Genomic DNA, 20,971 nt, shown 5'->3' with positions numbered 1-20,971 from the left:
TCACAGGCTAAGTTTCCTCCAGTGAATACTTTTATCAGTCTCTAGCTCTTTTCACCAGCTTTAGGACACATCTCATTAAACTGAAGTATTTATGTGAGGTTATTTTATTTGCATTCTGCTTGAAAAGCAGAATGCAAATCCTGTTCTTGTGTCAGCTGAATAACTGTGTTATTCTGGCCGTTTATATCTGAAAAAAAAAAAAAGACAAAGAGATGAAGAGATGATGAAGACTTGTTTAATTTTAACAGAGATGGAAGCTGAGAGTGAGGAAGATGATGATGATGAAGATGATGATGGTAAAAAGGTCAGTGGTGACATCGAACAGAGCTGACAGAGGGTCACCCTCACTGCTGTCGCCATTCGTTAATGTTTACAAGTGCTGTTTATTTCCATGGTTTTGCTGTTTATTCTTTAAGCCATTGTCATTGTTAATCTTGTTCTGAACCCTGAATATTGTTGTTGTTGTGGGTTGTTGTGAACACTTGCTTTTTTTTTGCTTTTTTTTTGCTGTTGCTTGTGCTTTATTTTTGCTGTTGTCTCTCCAGCGGTGTATTCCGTATCTGTACCATTCGTGCATTTTCCTCTGTTTTCACAGTTTTTGTTAATAAGGTGACTGCACTTATGTAGCATTACTTTACTATCATTTTATCTGACTGTCTGATACCAGGATGTTGGTTTTGCTAGAGCATCATACTAATGTTGCTCCCACAAAATCACTGCAGTTGACCAGCCATTGTATTGTGATATCATAGTGCAACTGTAGTTGCTTCAGCCTGCCCACAATTTCTGCATATCTGCAAGCCCCTTTGCAACCCACTTTCATCCCAGACAGATTCATATCTGTTGCTGTTAATGCCCACTCTGTGATAGGTTCTTAGTGCTGCTCTCTCAGCTTTTATTCTTTCTGTGTATCTGCATTAAATTATAACAAAGTACAGCACAGAGGAAATAGATTTAGGAAACATCCTGCTTTCCAGTAAAACAAACCATTTAACGGCATTAAATATGCATTTAAAAGCCTTTTTAGTTGCGCTTTCCTCCAAGCTTTGGCATCACAAAAAGGTTTTGTTGCAGTAATTATTAATTTTTATAGAAGACGAGATCGTGCTGTGCACACACAGCACCTCACTGCAAAAGAAAATACAAAATCACCTGTTTGATATTGTTTTAGTACCCCTAATGTACCCTTTAGTACCATTAATGAGGAGCTTTGACAGCTCTATATATGTTATAGATTATAACATATATCTAAATATATGCATCTAAATATACTTTGTTCTACCTCTATCTTTGCTACTGGGGAATTTATTGCACTGCATGTATCAAAAGTTAATGTAGCCTTGAGCAATGGTGATCAGCTGGCTTCAGAGGTCTGGTAAGCTCCCTTCTTTCTAACTTTTAAACTCGCTGTCTTGAGTGAAATCACCTAAGGCCATTTATCAGATTTTATGCAACTCTTTTTAGAGCCACCAGAGGTTTTATATAACGTGTGTGTTTTTCACTTTGTTTTAAACTACTCCCCAGGAGCTGTAAACAGTCTTTGATATGCGTTTGATGTCAGAGTTCCCCTTTAAGTTTCAGATGATGCTGAATGTAAATGAATAAAAGTAGAAGAGACATAATGTGGCAAGAGATATCAAATACACAAGTGCGTTAGGTGTTGAGACAGAAAGACAGAATCCATTACACAGACGAGAGTGAAAGGTTGAAACAAATAAAAAAGCACAACAAAAAGCAGCAGGATAATAAACAAAAAATGAAATGAAAAGCAGGTCGGACATAGAGTGCGTGCACAAGTGTTTGTGTATTTGTGTTTAAAAAGTCGATGGATTTCACTTTGCTGTATATTTTTATTGTTGTGTTGGTATTAATGTTTGCTGTCAGATTCTGTTGCTGCTGCCATTCTTTTTGTTACTAAGTGCTGTGTAGAGAAATGCAGGACTGCAAACAATGAAAATGTCTGCTTGAAATGACAGCTGCTGTTCCCTCCAGATGTTATGGAAAAAGATGTATCTCATCTCTTTGAAACTAGGCTTTGGATGTGTGACGCTTATACTTTATTCCTTCTGTCGTTTATTGCAGGGCTCAGCTGAGCGGGAAGCAGTGGCAACAGAGGAAATGTCAACTCTGGTTAACTACGTCCAGCCCACCAAGTTCAACTCCTTTGAAGCCTCCAAGAGTAAGAAAAGCTCACTAGAGATCTGTTATTTTGTGGTGATATCCACTGTAAGTCAATATAAATGATATAATGCATAAGTTTGGCCTTCACTGTGTTCACGAAATAGGGTGTGAGATTAACTGAGAGATTTTTTTTTTTTATTAAAAGTGGTATCTAAAGTAAAGTCAGGTGACAAATGAAAGGAAAACTCAACACAAAGTGACTTAATCAGTTTTAATAGATGATAACGTGTGAAGAGGGGATCAGATCAATGTTTTACACACAGCAGGAGATATTCAGGGCCAAATGTGTTTTGACTGCTTGAATTCAACCTAATTAGAGCTTTCAATAGGCAGGTCACATGATCCCAGCCCATAGTTACCTGCACTATGCTCATGTTATGAGTTTGGCATAGGGAGCTAGCAAATTGAAAACCCCTGAATATCTGATCCAACTGGGTTGTAGATCTTTGAAGTCTCTGAAACTCTACTGGAAGAATGGAACAACATAATTCCCAGAAGATAGATCCTCATTTGGTGTTTAGGCGATGGTGGTGGAGAGAGTTGTGTAAATCAGGATTCACTGTCCCATGTTGTTGTTTATGCGTGTGGGTCTGTGGCTGTGCAGAGAGAGTGATTGTGCGACTTCTTCCTTCTCTTCTCTTTGTCTGTCTCCTCTTTTCATTCTTTCTATTTTATCTCTTTTCTCGCCTCCCTGAGCTGGGTTCTGCCACAGGTTTCTTCCTGTTAAAAAGGACTTTTTCCCTCCCACTGTTGCCAGGTGCTTGCTCACAGGGGGCCATCTAATTGTAGGCTTTTCTTGTAGATACTGATGTTTTTCTTTACAATATAAAATGTAACTGCTGTGTGAATAAAACTGAGCTACCAGTGCGTAGCTTGATGCCAGTAATAAAACACATGGATGAATCTGTTGAAAACAGTCCCTCAAAGGGAGAAACAAATTGCCATAATATAATATAAAAACTTTTTTAAAAAAATCAAACAAAACGTCTTTCTCTCGGTGAACTAGCCAGCCAGTCATAAGCAAAAGTAGGCAATATTTATGGTTGTGCCACATATTTTGACACTGCCCTACAGACCTGCAGCTCATATCTGCAAAGCTCTGCAATCGCATCTATACACAGTCATGTTGAGCACTTAACACCTCAGTCCTCCTATAATTTATCAGTTTGGTTAAGATCTGGTGACTGTGAAGCTCATAGCACAGGATTTACATCATATTAATTCTCATCAAACCATTCAGTGAACACTTTGTCCTCTTGGAAGAGGCACCTTTAATTGCAGGATAAAGGTAATTACTCAGACACTTACACTGACACGTCCCTCTAAAAGAGCAAAAACGTGTCAGTAAAGTGGCCCCCACAAAATAACTGAGCCACCAGATCCCCACATAGAGACCAATGGCTTCATCCAATCCCTTCAATTTGTTAACTTTCTGTAGATGCAGGAAGTTTGAAACCAAACTAATTGCTCAGAAATGCGTGTGTTCTCGTTTTTGTGCGTGTTTGTGTAGAGGCAGCCCGCTGTTACCACATGTCGTCTTTTGTGGAGACCAAAGCGTTGGAGCATCTCACAAAGTCACCAGTGGAGTTTGTAGAGTATCCTTGGCAACAGTTACCGCAGTTACATCACACCAAGGCACCATCACTTTATTTTTCATTGATTTCTCACTTTTGCTTCCTTTTTTTCTGTTAACCTCCAGAAATCTTTGTAACTCAGTAAGTCCTGATAAAGTTTTCACTTCATCAGCTTCTATACCAGCAGTTTCAGTACAATACATTTTACATGAATGTATATGTTAGCACTACTAATGAAATAATGGTCCTTAACCTTCTGTTAACCAGATATAATAAATCTCAGCTGAGTCGTATCTACCCAAAAGGAACCAGAGTGGATTCATCAAATTTTATGCCTCAACTCTTCTGGAACGCAGGATGTCAACTGGTGGCTCTAAACTACCAAACTATTGGTAAACTATTTTTTCTTTTTCTTATTTTTTTTGTAAAAGGTGCATTTAAGGACCTTTAATAAAAGTCCTCCCACAAGCAAGTCTCCTATCATGGAAAGCCCATTGGCCAATTCCATGTTAAAAGACTAATCTGAATAAATGGAGCCACGAACATAACGGTTAATCTCTGACTCATCCCTACAGAGATCTTGAACAATTGCTGTGCTAATCCACATTAAACCTCTACTGTGCACTGGAAGATTGCGACTTTTATGTGCCACCGTTGACTGTCATGAAGAAATGTCATTATTGACTTTTTAGAGGAAATGCCATTTTTGGAATTGCAGAATTCTCCCATTTAGGTTTCTTTTGAGTGCCATGTCTCTGCCTTATAATGCTTCTGCCTTAGTAAAAGAAAGCACTCAAGATTTCCCCCACTTTTTAGTGCATTTTAAATTAAGGGAGATAGTCTTTCCAAGGCTATCCAGGCTTTGCATGTACTCATTTGTTAACCACTTACCCTTGTTTAGAGTCAGATCAGCTGGAAATGTACTTCAGAAGCCACTGATTCCCCAAAATAACACATTCCACTTTGCTGCTCTTTTGTGCAACAACCAGAGTGCAGCTGTACAGCTCAAACTCAAACTGGTGCTTTAAGCCTTTGTGATGCTAAACTTCAATTTTCTGTTGCAGATTTGTCCATGCAGCTGAATCTCTTTATGTTCGAGTACAACGGTCGGAGCGGCTACAGGTTGAAGCCTGAGTTCATGAGGCGCCCAGACAAACACTTTGACCCTTTTACGGAAAACACAGTAGATGGCATTGTAGCTAACACCCTCTCTGTGAAGGTATATTCACAGTGCTTTCTTATTTAAACAGTCTCTATTGGTATAACTCTTGTTGTATCTTCCTGTATATGTTTAAACAAATGCAAGTGAATCCTCTGTGTTTCAGGTCATTTCAGGCCAGTTCCTGACTGAGCGGAGAGTGGGGGTGTATGTGGAGGTGGAGATGTTCGGACTCCCTGCAGACACTCGGCGGAAAGCTCTGAAGACCAAAACGTCTCAGAACAACAATGCCGTCAATCCAGTGTGGGACGAAGAGCCGATTGTATTCAAAAAGGTGCGTTACAGGGAGATGTCTTACCTGTGCATACTAATTAGCCTATCAACAGTGTGACTGTGACAAATCTTTTCACAGGTGATTCTTCCTACCCTGGCCTCACTGAGAATTGGTGCCTTTGAAGAAGGAGGGAAGTTTATTGGTCATCGAATTATTCCGGTGTCTGCCATTAGGCCAGGTATTCATTTCAACCTTTGATTCTCACCCTGGTGTTAAATGTTAAAGTATTTATCTATCAGATACGGACCTTTTTGTATCTTTAGTGCTGACTGCTATTACTAACTACACCTCTTAGAGATTTCTTTGAGTGTGCTTGAGTTTCTATGGGTTCACTAGTTTGTATTGAAGTTTTTCTTCTCCATGTTTCTTATGGAGTTTATTGTGTTTTCCTTGTACAAAGACAGCAATATGTCATAAAGCTTAGCAGACAATAACTGTCCAAACTCCCAGGAAATGAACTGATGATAAAATAAAAGTCACAGAGAATAAAAATCAGCATTTTTTATACGTGTAGATGTTTTACGGCACCTATCACGAAAGATTCATACATAAATATTTCTTTGGCTTTTCGTGCTTGTGGAGACTGTACAGACGTTGATGTTTGTGTCATTGATCATATTTTGGGGCTCTAGATTTTTCTACTTACCTTACCTCCCGGGAAACATCCTGACTTTTATGTTCAGACTTCATGTTGTGTGATCAGATTGCAGAGGCACAAACAATGTGAACTAAATAAGTTTTTTTCTGTGTAGTTTGACTTCACTCATGCTTGGTCTGAAAACACTTAGCTTTTCTTACTGCCAACTAACTTTATTGCCGGGGTTTTGTGCATTGCATTAAATATTTATCTGTCTACATGAACCAGATGACTGTTGCATCTGTTACTCTGCAGGTTATCGTTACATCGGCTTGAGGAATGAGAAAAACCAGTCTCTGATTCTGCCAGCTGTGTTCGTCTACATTGAAGTCAAAGACTACGTCCCAGATACATTTGCTGGTACAAACTTCTGGACTGTTTAATGGCATCACAGAACCAAATAGCCACACTAACTGATTTTTCTCATGTTTTTTTGTTTTCATAACAAAGCCAAGTATCACATAAAAGAACATGGGGGAAAGGGCAGTGTCTTTATTTATGCAAGGTGGCTTACAGCAAAGGTATCCACTGTTGTGACAGTTTTTCAACACATGTAGGATTCCAAGCTCTGTAGTGCCACCTACAGGACATATCATGACCAATCATGGTCGAAGTGGGCTCCTGTTTTTGCGTCTATTTGGCTCGTCCATTAGCAGAAACACACTCCTTGCAGTAAATCTCTTGAGCATATTCATTGGCTCAATAGAATAAAGGTTTTATTATTTTAATGTCTCACCCACATGATTGAGCACAAGTGTCTTAAACGGCTAAAATATTTTTATTTGATCATCAGCTGAAGAGCTTTCAGAACATTGTTTATGCATTTAAAGTCCAGAGTGCAGTGAGGAAGCTTTGTTTGTTTGTTTGTTTGTTTAATGACAAAATCACAGATCACATCACATAAATACAAATCACATAAATAAACATTAGTACTGCTATTCTTCTGATACCGTAAAGAAAGAAAGGACCCCATTACATATGCTCTTCATCCACTTACTCATAATTTGCATAATTTGGCAAATGGAAAGAAATACAGTAACAAAAAATCAACATAAATCCATGTAAATTGCCAAAATTATTAAATAAAAATGGTGAAAAAAATGAAAATTACACAAGGATGTAAATAAATAGGGGAATTAATACAAAGTTAAATATTTTTATAAATTAATTCATGTTTGCGTGTATTTTTTTTTATCATAAATTTTTTTTTTATTTATTTCATTTTAAACTTCAATAACAGAACTTAAAGATAAATACATAAATAAATAATTTAAAAAACAAAACAAAACAAACAAAAAAATAACCCCAAAAAACACACCAATCCCCACACCACCACTCTGTCATTACTCCTCTGTTCTTCAAGTTAGAGAAAGCCAGCTTGTAAAGGGGGACCAAATACAATCGTATTGATGCAATTTGTCTAATAAACCATAAGTCACTTTTTCATAAGACGCCAACTTAGCCATTGCCATTAGCCACTCTTCATAGGGAGGGGGGTTCTTTTTCCGCCAATGTCTTAGCAGGACCCGTTTGGCCGTAGTAAGAGCCAGAATAATCCATCTTTTTGTATACCTGGAAAAATCTCCATCAGAAAGTTCTGTGGTTATACCAAGTATGGACAGTTTTGGTGAGATACCAAATCTCCTTTTTAAAACACTGAAAATTACCTCCATTATGTTTTCCCACCAATCCCAAAGTGCCGAACAGCTCCATAAGATATGTAAAATCGAAGCATTTTGATTATCACATCTCCAACATTCGTCCGTAGAGGCCACGTTCCATTTATACAATTGTTGCGGTGTTCGATGTCACTTATGGATTATCTTAAGTTGAATAAATCTACTGCCTGTTTCTTTATACATAGTATTAACATTTTGAAAACATGAATCCCATTCAACTGAAGATATGTCCAATGCCACGTCCTGGGCCCAGTAGCCCTTAACTTTAAGGAGAGGGTCAGCTGACCGTTCTTGCAATAAATGATAAATCTTAGAGGTAATACCTTTACCCAAGGATGATCTTGAGAGCAGGACTTCCACAGGGCTGCCCACAGGACAACTCAAGGGGGTTCCCAGCCACTTCGATAATGAACTATGTATTTGGACATATAAATGGTAAATGGTCTGCATTTGTATAGTGCTTTTACTCAGTCCCTAAGGACCCCAAAGCGCTTTACACTACATTCAGTCATACACACATTCACACACTGGCAATGGCAAGCTATGTTGTAGCCACAGCTGCCCTGGGGCGCACTGACAGAGGCGAGACTGCCGGACATTGGCGCCACCGGGCCCTCTGACCACCACCACATATCTCCAGAATTGATTACGCTGCAACTTATATAACTCCACAATTTTATCAAAGCTTAAAAAGCATTTAGTCCCACAGTCAAATAAATCTGATACATAAAGGATGCCTGCCTTACGTCCAATTAAAATTAAAAATGTTTGCGTGTATTTTTAATATTTCTGGTGCATTCAGTGGAAAATGTATTTATTTATTTTGGTCTTTTATTTATTCACTTGATTTTGGTTTTAGCATTTCAATTTTTATCTTCATATGTGTACACAAAAACTATGACTTCTTCCTGTTTTAAATAACTGCTACATGTTAGTCAAACTGATATGGTCACATGCACATAACCATATTCATGATGTCCACATAGTCCTCAATAGGGATGGGTATTGATAAGATTTTCTCGATTCCGATTCCATTTTCGATTCTGTTTAACGATTCGATTCTTTATCGATTCTCTTATCGATTATTTTTTTTTTAAAAAGGAGAACACTAAGGTCAATTAGCTTAGATCTTTGTTTTATATCTTCTCTTTGAACAAGATAGAAATTTAGGAGTAACATGGCCTTACAAACCCAACAGTGAGATCTTAACAGATCCAACCTACGGCTCTTCAATGGGGTGTCACAGGGACCCCAGGAAAAAAAAATTGTGAATGTAAAATAATAAAATAAATATTCTTTTGTAGCAATTACACAAGAATATCCAATAATGTCCCTGCCTACAATTAAACACATTCACTTACCGAAAATCGGGGCATCTGCCGTGGCAAATGGGTGCAAGCCTTTTACCACAAACTTAGTCACTGCTCGGTGACGTTCGTCTATCCTGGCCTGAAAGGAGACGCTACCGGTAGACTGTAGCAAGAACTGCCAGCATCTGAGCCAGACTCTGTCTCTCATCATGGTCACCTAAACACACAGTAATGGCAGGTTTTGTAATAAGACAGATCGCGCTAACATAATATGCACTGTTAGTTGATTATTTACCTGCCGCATTAACGGGAGAGGACGTGCAAACGTTACCGCTGCTGCTGGGTTGAGATTCACGAGTCCGGAGCGGAATTAAAAACACGACATTCATTTAAGGTCATCGTGTGTTTTGTGAGCAAATGCTTTTGCATATTCGTAGTGTTTGCTCCCTTAAATTAAATATCTACTTTGCAAGTATTGCAAGTTGCCCTGTTGTCATCCGTTCTCGTAAAGTAGAACCAAACTTTTTAGCGTTTGAGCCGCCATGTTTCCTGCCAGGTAAATGACGCTCCGCAACGTGGTGACGTCATTCGGGGCGACTGGAATCGATAAGGGAATCGTTTGCAAAAATGGCAAACGATTCCAAGGAATTGAAACAGTGGGAACCGGTTCTCAACAAGAACCGGTTTTCGATACCCATCCCTAGTCCTCAATGCAATGCCATCAGCTCTGTATGTGTTTGTTCATATTTCTTCTAGATGTAATCGAGGCTCTATCGAACCCTATTCGCTATGTCAACCTTCTGGAGCAAAGATCTAAACAGCTGGCAGCTCTGACTCTGGAGGATGGCGAGGAGGACACGCAGACTGAGGTCAGACCTGCTTCGATCCTATTCATTCTTTGTCTCGTGAGCTAAAAGTTTGGCTGTAAAAGGTCTTGGTATTGATTTCCAGGAGGAGACTGAAAGCTGTGCAGAGCGTAAGACTGATCTGAAATCAGCTCCACTAGAAAACGGGCTTAGCCCGGCCTCTGGCCCACCGGGCCACACCCCCATCGCCACCACACCCAAAGCTTCTGCAGCCAATCAACAGGCAGCCACGACAGGTAGTTTGTACTTGCAAGTGAAGATGCACACACTAATTCAAATATTAAACAACTGATAAAAGTGAACTGAAGATATTCTAATGGTAATACGTTTAACAAAACAAATACTAAATTTACTTTTTTATTGAGTTAGTGTGGATTTTCTCTTTTCTATATTTTAGATGCAGCCAAACCAGCAGCCAAGACTGAAGACCTGGTTTTAAGTGTTTTGATAGGTCAGTATTTACATAATTACACATTAAGATTTCTTATTTTAATTCTCTGGGTTGGTCTGAAAGTGTGATTCAATGATAGCAAATTTAAAAAATAATTAAGAGCAAAATTTGCACTGAGTGTATCTTAAATAAATATCGTGTATTATATATGTTTATATAAAGGTGAGTCTAGGACTAGGTCTGAAAAGTGAAGCCAATCCATGCGTGTCTTAAACCTGTGATTTTTCTAAAGGCTTGCAGAAGAAGTCTGTTTTCATAGAAGCAGGGAAAATTAACTTTATTGATTTATGATCTCAGGAAATACATTCCTACTAAGTATATGATCACAGTCATTAACATGAATGGCATCATTTTTTATTTTGTTTATTTATTTATTTATTTATTCGTTTTATTTATAAAGTGTGGTGTACTTTAAGGTGTGATTTCCTTTTGGTTGACAACATGAAGTGTTACTTGGTTTCTCAGTCACTCATCGTGGTTTTCATGTTTACACAGAGCCTTTACAGAGACGGTGTACTGGAGTATTTGTATTTTGCGAGTATAATCATCAGTGTGTGCTTATAGCTAATAAACTTTAGGGTTTTTGTATTAAAAGAAATTCTGTATCCTTTTTGTAGCAGCAAGGCTTGGAAATCTTTTTGTACATGACTAAAAATGTGTGCATTGTGTACTTTGAATGACATTATGAAATACTTCAGTTGTCACGGTCTGTGCGGCAGACCGTGGGAAGTGGGGAATGAGGACCCAGTTGCAGGACTCTTAATGATGAGCGGTGCGTTTATTTAACAATAGAGGCAGCCTTTGACTTAATTCCAGCAGGCATACACTCACTGAACTGAATTACAAAAAACAATGTTTTAACACAAACTAATCATACACTGTATGATCTGTGATCACATATGGTAACAGATGTCCCAGTGTGCACTTTGGAGAATCTGCAGCAGTCCAAAGTTTACCAGAAGGAGCAGAGACGCCAGTTTAAAGAGCTGAAGGAGTTAGTGAGGAGACACCAGAAGAAAACGTCAGAGCTGCTCCGAGAGTTCAACAATAAGTACAAGAAGACAGCAAGACAATGCAGCAAGAACAGGTACGCACACCAACGTTATTATAGTGAATAAAATAAAACTAACAAAAACTAAACTGAATTGAAAATTACAAAGTCAAAATGAAAAAAAAGAGAAAAATAATTATACATTTTAAAGTTGTAATAACTCTGACACACACAGACACGTTATGTTTGTGTTTTTTTATAACATTTTTTCTCTTATCATATTGAAATAACACCTGTTATTTTACCGTGAAAGAGAGGGGAAAGTGTTTCATTTTAAAATCTTCGATTTGCCCTCGTCAGGAGTTCAAACTCGGACAGCGAGAAGGACGACCGTCTGCAGCAGCTGAGAGAAGAGCAGCATCAGCAGCTCCTGGCTCTGAGGCAGGAACAGTACTATAGTCAGAAATATCTGCAGAGAGAACACATTAAAACGGTAAAATCTAACAAAACAAACTTTTAAAACAAAAAAAAATAGTTTCTTCACTTTTGATTGAAGTATTATTGACAAGGGAAACTCATAATAACATCTTCCCCCAAAAGACAAATTGCTAATAAGTATCACGCTATGATTGGCATGACAGAAAGTCTCTCCCCCCCAGGTTGTATAGCAATAAGAATGATGTTTGACAGGCTCTGTGTTAAGTTAGCGCCTTCAGTTTTGAGCATGTCTGTAAAATGTATTTGTGTGAACCAGTGTCTTTGTTCCCTCCAGCTGACGGAGCGGCTGACCAGTCTGGCTGAGGAGAGTCACAACACCCAGATGAAGAAGCTCAAAGACATCTGTGACAAGTGAGATAAAAATCTGTGACTGAAGTCTCACGGGTCTTTAAGCTCAGAGGAATTCCACATGGTGTTAGAGTTATTTTCATAACAGCAGTAGCTTGCAGAGCATTCCCTCTGAGCTGCTTCGGGCAACAGCAGGTTGGATTTTTGCAGGGCATGGTGCCATTCTTTATGGTCTTTATACCATAAAGACAAAATTTGACAACCTCCCCTTTACACTTAATGACAAGTTTGGATGCGTCGGTATATACGAATAAAGATGTGGTTTGACAACCGCTAGAAACCGTCCTCCCTCTGATGCAAACAACTCGGCTCAGAAAAGAGCTGCACGGATAACTACTAGTAGGCTTTCAGGGGGCTAAGAGTTCATTTTGAAAAAAATGGGGTGTGTTTACTACTGTGTAGCATCTCCTACTTTTTTTAACAATGGTCTGTTTTCTTATTTTTTAAAACAAGGTCTGGACTGCAGTTCAGCTTTGGATTCTTCCAGCACAAAGCCAGGCTGTCACAATAGTTGCATTTGCATTCTCTTGCTGAAATCAGCAAGGCTTTCCCTGAAAAACAGCATCATCTGCATGGGAATGTATATTTCCATAAAAATCTGTATATACCTTTCAGCACTGATGGTGCCCTTCCAGATGTGCAAACTGCCAAGTCCAGACTTCTAAATGAGTGCTGATAACAAGCCAGATGGTTCCACTCCATTTTAGTTTCCATGTTTTCCAAAAGAAAATCTCAAATTGTTCTCAAACAGGTTTCCAGTTTGCCTAAATGAGTTTTGGCAGCAACATTTCTGGATTATGTTCACATATGGATTCTCCATTGTGTGATAGAGCTTTAACCTGCATTTGTGGATGGCACAGCAACTCCACAGTGTTCACAGACACTGATTTCTGGAAGTGTTCCTGTTTGGATGTATTTGCATATTCCAGTAAATAAAACATGTCATTTATTTATTTATCAGGCACATTTTCACATAAGCATATTTTATTTTTCAAATGAAATCATAATCACTGTTTTGACACCTAATTATGACAACATATATCTACTGCCAGCATTTTGAGAAATATTTATATTGTAAAACATGAAACTAATGATCTGCAATATTATTTTTTTTTTTATATTGAAATTAATGTAGAAATTCTCCTAGTGTTATCATATTAAATGTTGGAAGAAAAACAGACAAAGCATGCATTTAACAGCTTAAAATTATAGGCAGTTACCTTGAAATGCTTAAATGGCTCCTAGAGCTAATTGAAGGTGATTTAATAATTCAGTTCAATTCAGTTTTATTTATACAGCACCAATCACAACAACAGTCGCCTCAAGGCACTTTAGATTGTAAGTGGGAAGGAAAAACTCCCTTTTAACAGGAAGAAACCAGGCTCAGGGAGGGGCGGGGCCATCTGCTGCGACCGGTTGGGGTGAGAGAAGGAAAACAGGATAAAGACATGCTGTGGAAGAGAGACAGAGGTTAATAACAGATATGATTCAATGCAGAGAGGTCTATTAACACATAGTGAGTGAGAAAGGTGACTGGAAAGGAAAAACTCAATGCATCATGGGAATCCCCGGCAGCCTACGTCTATTGCAGCATAACTAAGGGAGGATTCAGGGTCACCTGGTCCAGCCCTAACTATATGCTTTAGCAAAAAGGAAAACCTAGCTAAGATTAGCTAAGGCTTAATCTTAGGTATTTATCTAGTTAAGATTAAGCCTAATCTTAAAAGTAGAGATAGTGTCTGTCTCCAAAAACCAAATTAGAAGCTGGTTCCACTGAGGAGGGGAAATGAAGGCTCTCCCTCCCATTCTACTTTTAAATACTCTGCAACAAGTAAGCCTGCAGTGTGAGGCATGAAAGATCGTTTTGACCTCCACATTTTCTATTGGCAACTCCACTGGAAGCAAAAATTAGACGTGAATTCCACAACAGAAGCCATGATGGTAAAACCATGGCTTCTGTTATATAAAAAATATAAAGAAAAAAAGCTTTTAGTTTGAATCAGATTCAAGTGGTAATTCTATGCTTTCAGTTTTTACATTGTAGTGACAATTAAAATAAGGTTAACAATAGAGAACAACACATTGGAGAGCATCATCTGGGCAATTCTTCAAATACCGGCCCAAATAATTGCCAGGGAGAGTTACCAAGATGGCTCTGGATTTTTAGCCTCGCTAAAGATGTCTTTTTAAAGTACGTGATACTTTATATATACCCTATCTTATTTCAGCTGTTCTTCAAAAGATACTATGAGCCAGACTTTTACCCAGTGCACTTCTAAAAACGTAATACCATGTTTTTCCCCAAACATTTGCTCTAATCTTTCTTTCTGCTTCTGTAGGGAGAAAAAAGAGCTGAAGAAGCAGATGGATCGAAGGAGAACAGAGAAGATCAACCAAGCAAAGACCAAAGAGAAACATCTGGCTGAGGAGTACGATCTATAAGCACACGCGCACACATTTCACTATTTATCTAGCTGCTGTAGCTTGCTCATCTGCTTCATGCACTGATCCACTGATCTAGTCTCATTAGAAGAGAAAAATATTTATCTCAGAGCCAATCAATGTCAATCCATCTGTCTCTATGTTCCCAGGGAGAAGATTGAGATCAATAAGTCCTACGTCAATGAAGTCGTCCAGAACATTAAAAGGGTGAGCAGCAGATGAGGTTAAAGGAATTTTTATGGGCCTTTCCATAAAGTGAATTCCAAAGAGACAATTATGAAAATTTTATGGCTGCAACACTCTCCCCATTTAGTGCAACTCTGTCTTTCTGCAATCATAAAATGCTCCATAAAACTGTGTGTCTGTGTGTTTATCCTCAGCTTGAGGAGACTCAGGCAAAGCGCCACGAGCAGCTGGTGGAGCAACACAATGATCTCCTGCAAGAGATACAAGACCAGAAGCCAAAGGTAAATACGAGTTTCTCTTTCTGTCCCCAATTAAGTTCATTTATTTTTAGCCAAAGTCGGTGAAATCTGCCACCGACCACTTTGCAAGCTTCATGCTCAAATGCACTGCTTGGCAAGAACATTTCTTGTACACGAGGCTCCAAACTGGTGCTGCTGTCTGCCCACACCCACGCACTTTAGAGGCAGCGCTGACGTCAATGTGGGGCATTTAAAGGATGCAATGTGGCCTCTGGCAGCCATATTGGAGCTGTTCGAGTGTTGGCAGAAACGGCTGACAACAGCTGGTTGCGTTTCTGAATGTACAACCCATCTGTCTCAACTGTAGGACATAACTTAACAAACTTGTGTGGTGTTTCTGACTGGGACCTGACTCATCATGGTTATATTTCGCTACATCTGCCGTTACATAATCCCACCTTAGCCACAAAATATCTTTAAAAGCAATCTATCCTCAGTGAGCAAGCGAATGTGTGTGGTGTTTTCCAGCTGCAGGGCTCTGTGGAGGCAGAGTTTCAAGAGAAGTTCCAATGTTTGCCTGGAGAGATTCACGACTTCCTGCAGGACAGGAAGTTGGAGGTTCGAGGCCACAGCAAGTCACGACCTTCCACCCCACACGAAGCTCTTTCAGAGGAGGACTGAAGAGGGGGAAAAAGGATGAAGGAGCGATGGGGAATGAGGAACGAGAACAATTGGATCAATGGAAGCAGCGTGGAGTAGATCAATGAAATGCAAAGCATGAGAATAAAAGATAACAAGAAGTATTGATGAAGAGGACGCGAAAGAGTAAATAATCAAGTTTATATAGACTGTTACTTCTTTTTAATGGAAGAATGCTTTAACAATTTATTTTTTATTCCATTCTAGCATGAACTTTGTGTGTTTAATACAAGTGTTTAATCAGACCCGGTTTAGTCTTGCATTAAGTCTTCTATTCTGTCATCTGTTATTTTAGACCTCAACAGTTTGTACTGCATGACTGCATATCTATCTATCTATCTATCTATCTATCAATCTATCAATCTATCTATCTATCTATCAATCTATCAATCTATCAATCTATCTATCTATCTATCTATCATCGATCTATCTATCTCTATCTATCTATTGATCTATCTATCATTTGAAGATCACTGAACATACATCAGGCTCTGTCTTATTGGAGATAAATCTTTACAAATGTAGTTTTCAACAAAGTTTCAACAAATTCTAAGCAGCTGTTTGCCCTTTTTACTTGTCCAGTCTGCTATAACAATGTCAAAAATGTTAAAAACTACAAAGCTAGAACAATTCCATCCTGGAGTCCTCGGCGCCATGCTTTTACAAACACAATCAGCACACTTGGTCTGGTGCTGCCAAGAATAAAATGCACTGTAGCATTTGTTTGAGCTGAGAGTTTTTAAAACAGAAGCACTAACGTCTGGGTTTTGTTAAATCTCTCAAGGACAGAAAAAGACATTTTGCAATTCACAATTCAAGTATCTCCACTCCAAGGCTGGCTGAACTCACAGTTGGAAGCTGTTACTCACTAAATCTGGATCAAACTCTTTTATTTAGAAAGACAGAAAGATTAGAATTTAAGGGGTTAATACATGACAACAGTTAATGCTGTATTTTTTTATGCATTTATTTATCACTGTTATTATAAACGCTTTCTTTTCTTTCTTTTTTGGTTAGCATCACTGATATAGCAACAGGCTACATGCCTGACTTCCGAGCAGCTTTGCAGCTGGGATGTTGGTGATTTTGTCAGGGACAAATGCAAGAGAGGCAAATGTTTTACTTTTTCTGCCTACATCCTGATATTAATGCATTTAATTTTATTTATTTTAAATCGGATTTTTTTCCCTGTTTACTGTCATACAGATGAGGTGTGATTTTTTTTTTTAAAGTAGATGACAATAACTCCATAATATAAAAAACCTTTACCTGCTGTAAGTTTATCTGATCTCCCTTAAAAGTCTTCTGGTGCACATCTGGACAATTTTTAATAGAGATGCTTTTATTTAGATCTCCCAGTGGAAGTCCCGCTTTGTCCTCTTGCACTTGTGCCTCTGTGACAGACGCTGGATCTCCTCTCATGTGTCACAACTGCAATCCTTCAATTTGATTTTCATTTCTATAACTGTTGCAGGGAGACAAATCTGGTGACTGGTCTAAAGCAGTGTGCAAAGGTTGTTTTAGTGGCTTAAGAAGTCCTGCATGTTCAGTTCAATTCAATTTTATTTATATAGCGCCAAATCACAACAAAAGTCGCCTCAAGGCGCTTCATAGATACAGAGAAAAACCCAACAATCATATGACCCCCTATGAGCAAGCACTTTGGCGACAGTGGGAAGGAAAAACTCCCTTTTAACAGGAAGAAACCTCCGGCAGAACCAGGCTCAGGGAGGGGAGGGGCCATCTGCTGCGACCGGTTGGGGTGAGAGAAGGAAGACAGGATAAAGACATGCTGTGGAAGAGAGACAGAGGTTAATAACAGATATGATTCAATACAGAGAGGTCTGTTAATACATAGTGAGTGAGAAAGGTGACTGGAAAAGAAAAACTCAATGCATCATGGGAATCCCCCGGCAGCCTACATCTATTGCAGCATAACTAAGGGAGGATTCAGGGTCACCTGGTCCAGCCCTAACTATATGCTTTAGCAAAAAGGAAAGTTTTAAGCCTAATCTTAAAAGTAGAGATGGTGTCTGTCTCCCGAATCCAAACTGGAAGCTGGTTCCACAGAAGAGGGGCCTGAAAACTGAAGGCTCTCCCTCCCATTGTACTTTGTTCAGTTCTGTTCTGAATGTTCTCCTTTAAATATCCTTCCACTGACTCAAGTTGCTACAATTACATTCAGTCTTGACAGTCTCTCACTGAGAGGTGAATTTATAATTTAAAGCCATATGTAGTTTGAAAGAAAATGACAAGCATTCTGTCACGGCCACTTCTCGTCTGAAGAGATGCCTTTACAAGTGGAAACTGTGAAGTCTTCAACTGGAAAGAGACCCTGCTCACATTACAATTAATGACCATCCACACAAAACTCAGGTCAGTTTGAAGCAGAGGTTGATGTTTTCTCTCTGTACAAGTTTGGAGTGTGTAGGGAAATCACAGACCAAAGGTGCAAGGGGTCACAATGGGACTTCAGATAATTTTTTTGTGCTCTTCGCTCCGTTTCAGGCAAGTCCCAACTGCTTTTCCATCCTTTGGTTAGGAAGGCCAGACAATCAGAAGGCTTAAAGCAAGAGAAGTCTTAAAGGATGATGAATGAATCAACAGTGCTTCAACAGTGCCCAGTATAAGATAAATAAGGCTTATTTTCAGCTGTGAGTTGTGCAAAGCTACTTTAGCTTTGCACAACTCACAGCTGAAAATAAGCTACTTTAGCTACTTTAATAATAAGCTACTTTAGCTTTGCACAAGAACAAAAATATGAGCATAGTAGGTCCTCTGTCAGTAATTCTTATCCTAAACCTTTGCCTCATGCAGTTGCATAAACATCTAGTTTCATATTTGTGGTTTCAGGATTCTGTTATATAAACATATTGCCATGTGTCATATTTCAAGAAGGTAATATCCAGCTCTTTGTATGTGTGTGGGTGTGTAACACTCATCCATATACTGCATTATCTGAACATTAATAAGGATTTTGACACAACTCTGTGTTTTATTCTAGCAGAAATTATGCTAGTTCCCAGTAAGTGTGTATCATTATCTGCTTTATGTATTTATTCATGAGATTTTGGCAGAAAATGTAAAACTGATATGTTTTTTCATTGTTTTTTTTTATTTTTAAAAGACTGTTAGTAGAAGATATGTTTATACGAGTGAGAAGGATTTGTACTGAAAGATAAAGTAAGTACAAAGTTTTATGATCGGCCTATTTTGGATTTTTTCTGACTACTGTAGTAGCAGCAATCACCCCCTCGACTTCCCCCAGATGCTGCTGCAGAGCTGATTTGGTGGCCAGGTGTCTTTGTCAAATGTGAACGTCTGCTGCCACTGCATGATTTATTTGTTCTAATGTGAAAGATGTACATAACGTAGTCCTCATTCTGATGACGTATGGGTTTATCGGTTGCTATTTTCATGATATTTAACAGCATAATTTGTAAAGTTTTACTTTGCTGTAAAAATGTAAAATGATTGGAGCTTGTTCCTCTTTGTATAGTGATCTTCCAGAACAATATTTGTTGGAACATTTTCCATGATGGTTTTTTTTCCTCTAAGGCCTCAGCTGCTTTCAACAACCTTTTTTTGCCGTGAACCTTTACTTCAAATTTAAGCCACACATGATTGAGCTGAACAATCTGGGGTCACTGTCTGTTCCTGACCTCATAAAGGTAGCTTACACTTGCAGTCTTCATGGCAATATAGAGACTCAGTTTATAACTTTTCACACTAACATCAGAGTGCCTCATCGTTCACTAAATTGTCTATTAAAGGATGTTCATGTTTGCAAAGTGGCTGAGGTTCTACTGCAAAAATGTGTTGTTGAACATGCCTCGTGCTTTAGCACATATACTGAGCATGCTTTATTGTATTAGATTTCTCCACCAGTTGAATTGTTTCTTGGGTTAATTGAATGCTATTTTAAGACCAGACTATTAAATATTTGATCTAAAAAAACCAAAGTGTTCTTGGAATGTTTTTTCTACCGTTACAGTCGAAGACTTACAGTGTTGCGAGAAGATGCACTGTTCAGGCACTGTGTGAGAGGAGGTAATTGCTGTTGTCAGCCTCGTCAAAGGCAAGCCCACTGAATCGTGCCTGTTCACAAAACTTTGCTGTTGCTGTAATTGCGTGCACAGCCGGGATAACGTGAGCTTTCGGGCGCCGTACTGAAGGTGTGGGGGAGGAAAGTGGAGGAGCTGAGCGGCAGTCTGTCACAGCAGATTAATGTGACTATGATGACCTTTCTGCTTCCTAAATAACAAAACATGTAGTGAACTGAATCAAGCCGTACATGAACTGTTAATTAAACACAACATATGTTACGAAAATCTTTTTAATTATCTGTTTCCTTAATATACGCAACATATTTATAAATAAATAAATTTTTTATTTATATAGCACCTTTCAAGACAGAATCACAAAGTGCTGCACATAAGATTACAAGTCATAAAAAGATTTAAAAAGAAAAAACTAAAACAGGCAAAAAATTAACCAAAAGCAGTTTTAAAAAGGTGAGTTTTGAGTTGTTTTTTAAAAACAGCTACTGAGTCCACAGTTCTTAAGGTTTGTGGGAGTTCCACAGTCTCGGGGCCACAGTGGCAAAAGCTCTGTCACCCTTAGTCCTCCTCTTAGTATTTTTTATAGCAAGTAAGCCCTGATCAGATGACCTCAAAGACCTGCTAGGGACATCGGGCTGTAGCAGATCAAAGATGTAGGCAGGTGTCAGTCCGTGCACAGCTCTGTAGGTCAAGACCAAGATTTGTCAATAGAACTTTCCTCTTGTATGTTTTCATTTGCCCTGATGTCATTTGCGTTGTTTTTATGCTTTTGTGATTCAACCAAACACCTGAAATATATAATTTTATTACCATGGAAACATTTTCATTTGTATTCACTTAAATCCAACAGTTTTTTTGTTGTTTTGTTTTTCGTTTGCTTCGGAAAAGCAGTCGGAAAATATCAAAATTAGCCATCAAACAGCAAACACTGACGCTGAGCATACAGCTAACCTACACTGAACCCTAATCAAACCGTGATTCCAAATGGATGTCTCACATGAGCTAACATTTAATAACCTTATAAGATGATTTTCTGACAGATGTTTTCTGCATGACTCTGCTGCCCTCTAGTGAGCAAGAACAATAACGCAGGTGTAAACTCAAACCAGAATTCAAATCTTTTTTTTGTTGTTGCTGTTGCTGTTTGTGTCTTTATAGTTGTTGTTGCACTGAATTTTGTGAGATCTGTAATAAGACATTTATTGCCAAATTTATCAGTTAACCAAATTTACAACTTTTGAAATGCACAAATATTTACAATAGTCTCTTAACTGGTGCCCTTAACTTGTTTTATTTTACTGTCTTAAGTAAAAGTC

General features: G+C 38.6%; 1 protein-coding gene across 1 annotated transcript in view; it reads left to right on the top strand.

Annotated features, from left to right (window-relative positions):
- Positions 1 to 16,008, top strand: part of LOC102797119 (1-phosphatidylinositol 4,5-bisphosphate phosphodiesterase beta-1-like) — a 35,361-nt gene extending 19,353 nt beyond the window's left edge. The window contains exons 15-32 of the mRNA XM_087850013.1: positions 249 to 304; positions 2,083 to 2,179; positions 3,692 to 3,776; positions 4,023 to 4,147; positions 4,820 to 4,974; positions 5,081 to 5,248; positions 5,327 to 5,426; positions 6,141 to 6,245; positions 9,631 to 9,743; positions 9,826 to 9,976; positions 10,138 to 10,191; positions 11,101 to 11,278; positions 11,543 to 11,675; positions 11,955 to 12,031; positions 14,368 to 14,457; positions 14,620 to 14,677; positions 14,851 to 14,937; positions 15,424 to 16,008. Of these exons, the coding sequence (XP_087706139.1) occupies positions 249 to 304; positions 2,083 to 2,179; positions 3,692 to 3,776; positions 4,023 to 4,147; positions 4,820 to 4,974; positions 5,081 to 5,248; positions 5,327 to 5,426; positions 6,141 to 6,245; positions 9,631 to 9,743; positions 9,826 to 9,976; positions 10,138 to 10,191; positions 11,101 to 11,278; positions 11,543 to 11,675; positions 11,955 to 12,031; positions 14,368 to 14,457; positions 14,620 to 14,677; positions 14,851 to 14,937; positions 15,424 to 15,576 (1,985 nt within the window). The 3' untranslated portion in view covers positions 15,577 to 16,008. The remainder of the gene's footprint in view (positions 1 to 248; positions 305 to 2,082; positions 2,180 to 3,691; positions 3,777 to 4,022; positions 4,148 to 4,819; positions 4,975 to 5,080; positions 5,249 to 5,326; positions 5,427 to 6,140; positions 6,246 to 9,630; positions 9,744 to 9,825; positions 9,977 to 10,137; positions 10,192 to 11,100; positions 11,279 to 11,542; positions 11,676 to 11,954; positions 12,032 to 14,367; positions 14,458 to 14,619; positions 14,678 to 14,850; positions 14,938 to 15,423) is intronic.
- Positions 16,009 to 20,971: the final 4,963 nt, after the last annotated feature.

The sequence above is a fragment of the Neolamprologus brichardi genome, chromosome 13 (assembly GCF_056152115.1).
Source record: "Neolamprologus brichardi isolate AB-2024 chromosome 13, ASM5615211v1, whole genome shotgun sequence".
NCBI lineage: Eukaryota > Metazoa > Chordata > Actinopteri > Cichliformes > Cichlidae > Neolamprologus > Neolamprologus brichardi.
This window is presented reverse-complemented; position numbering and strand designations above follow the sequence as displayed.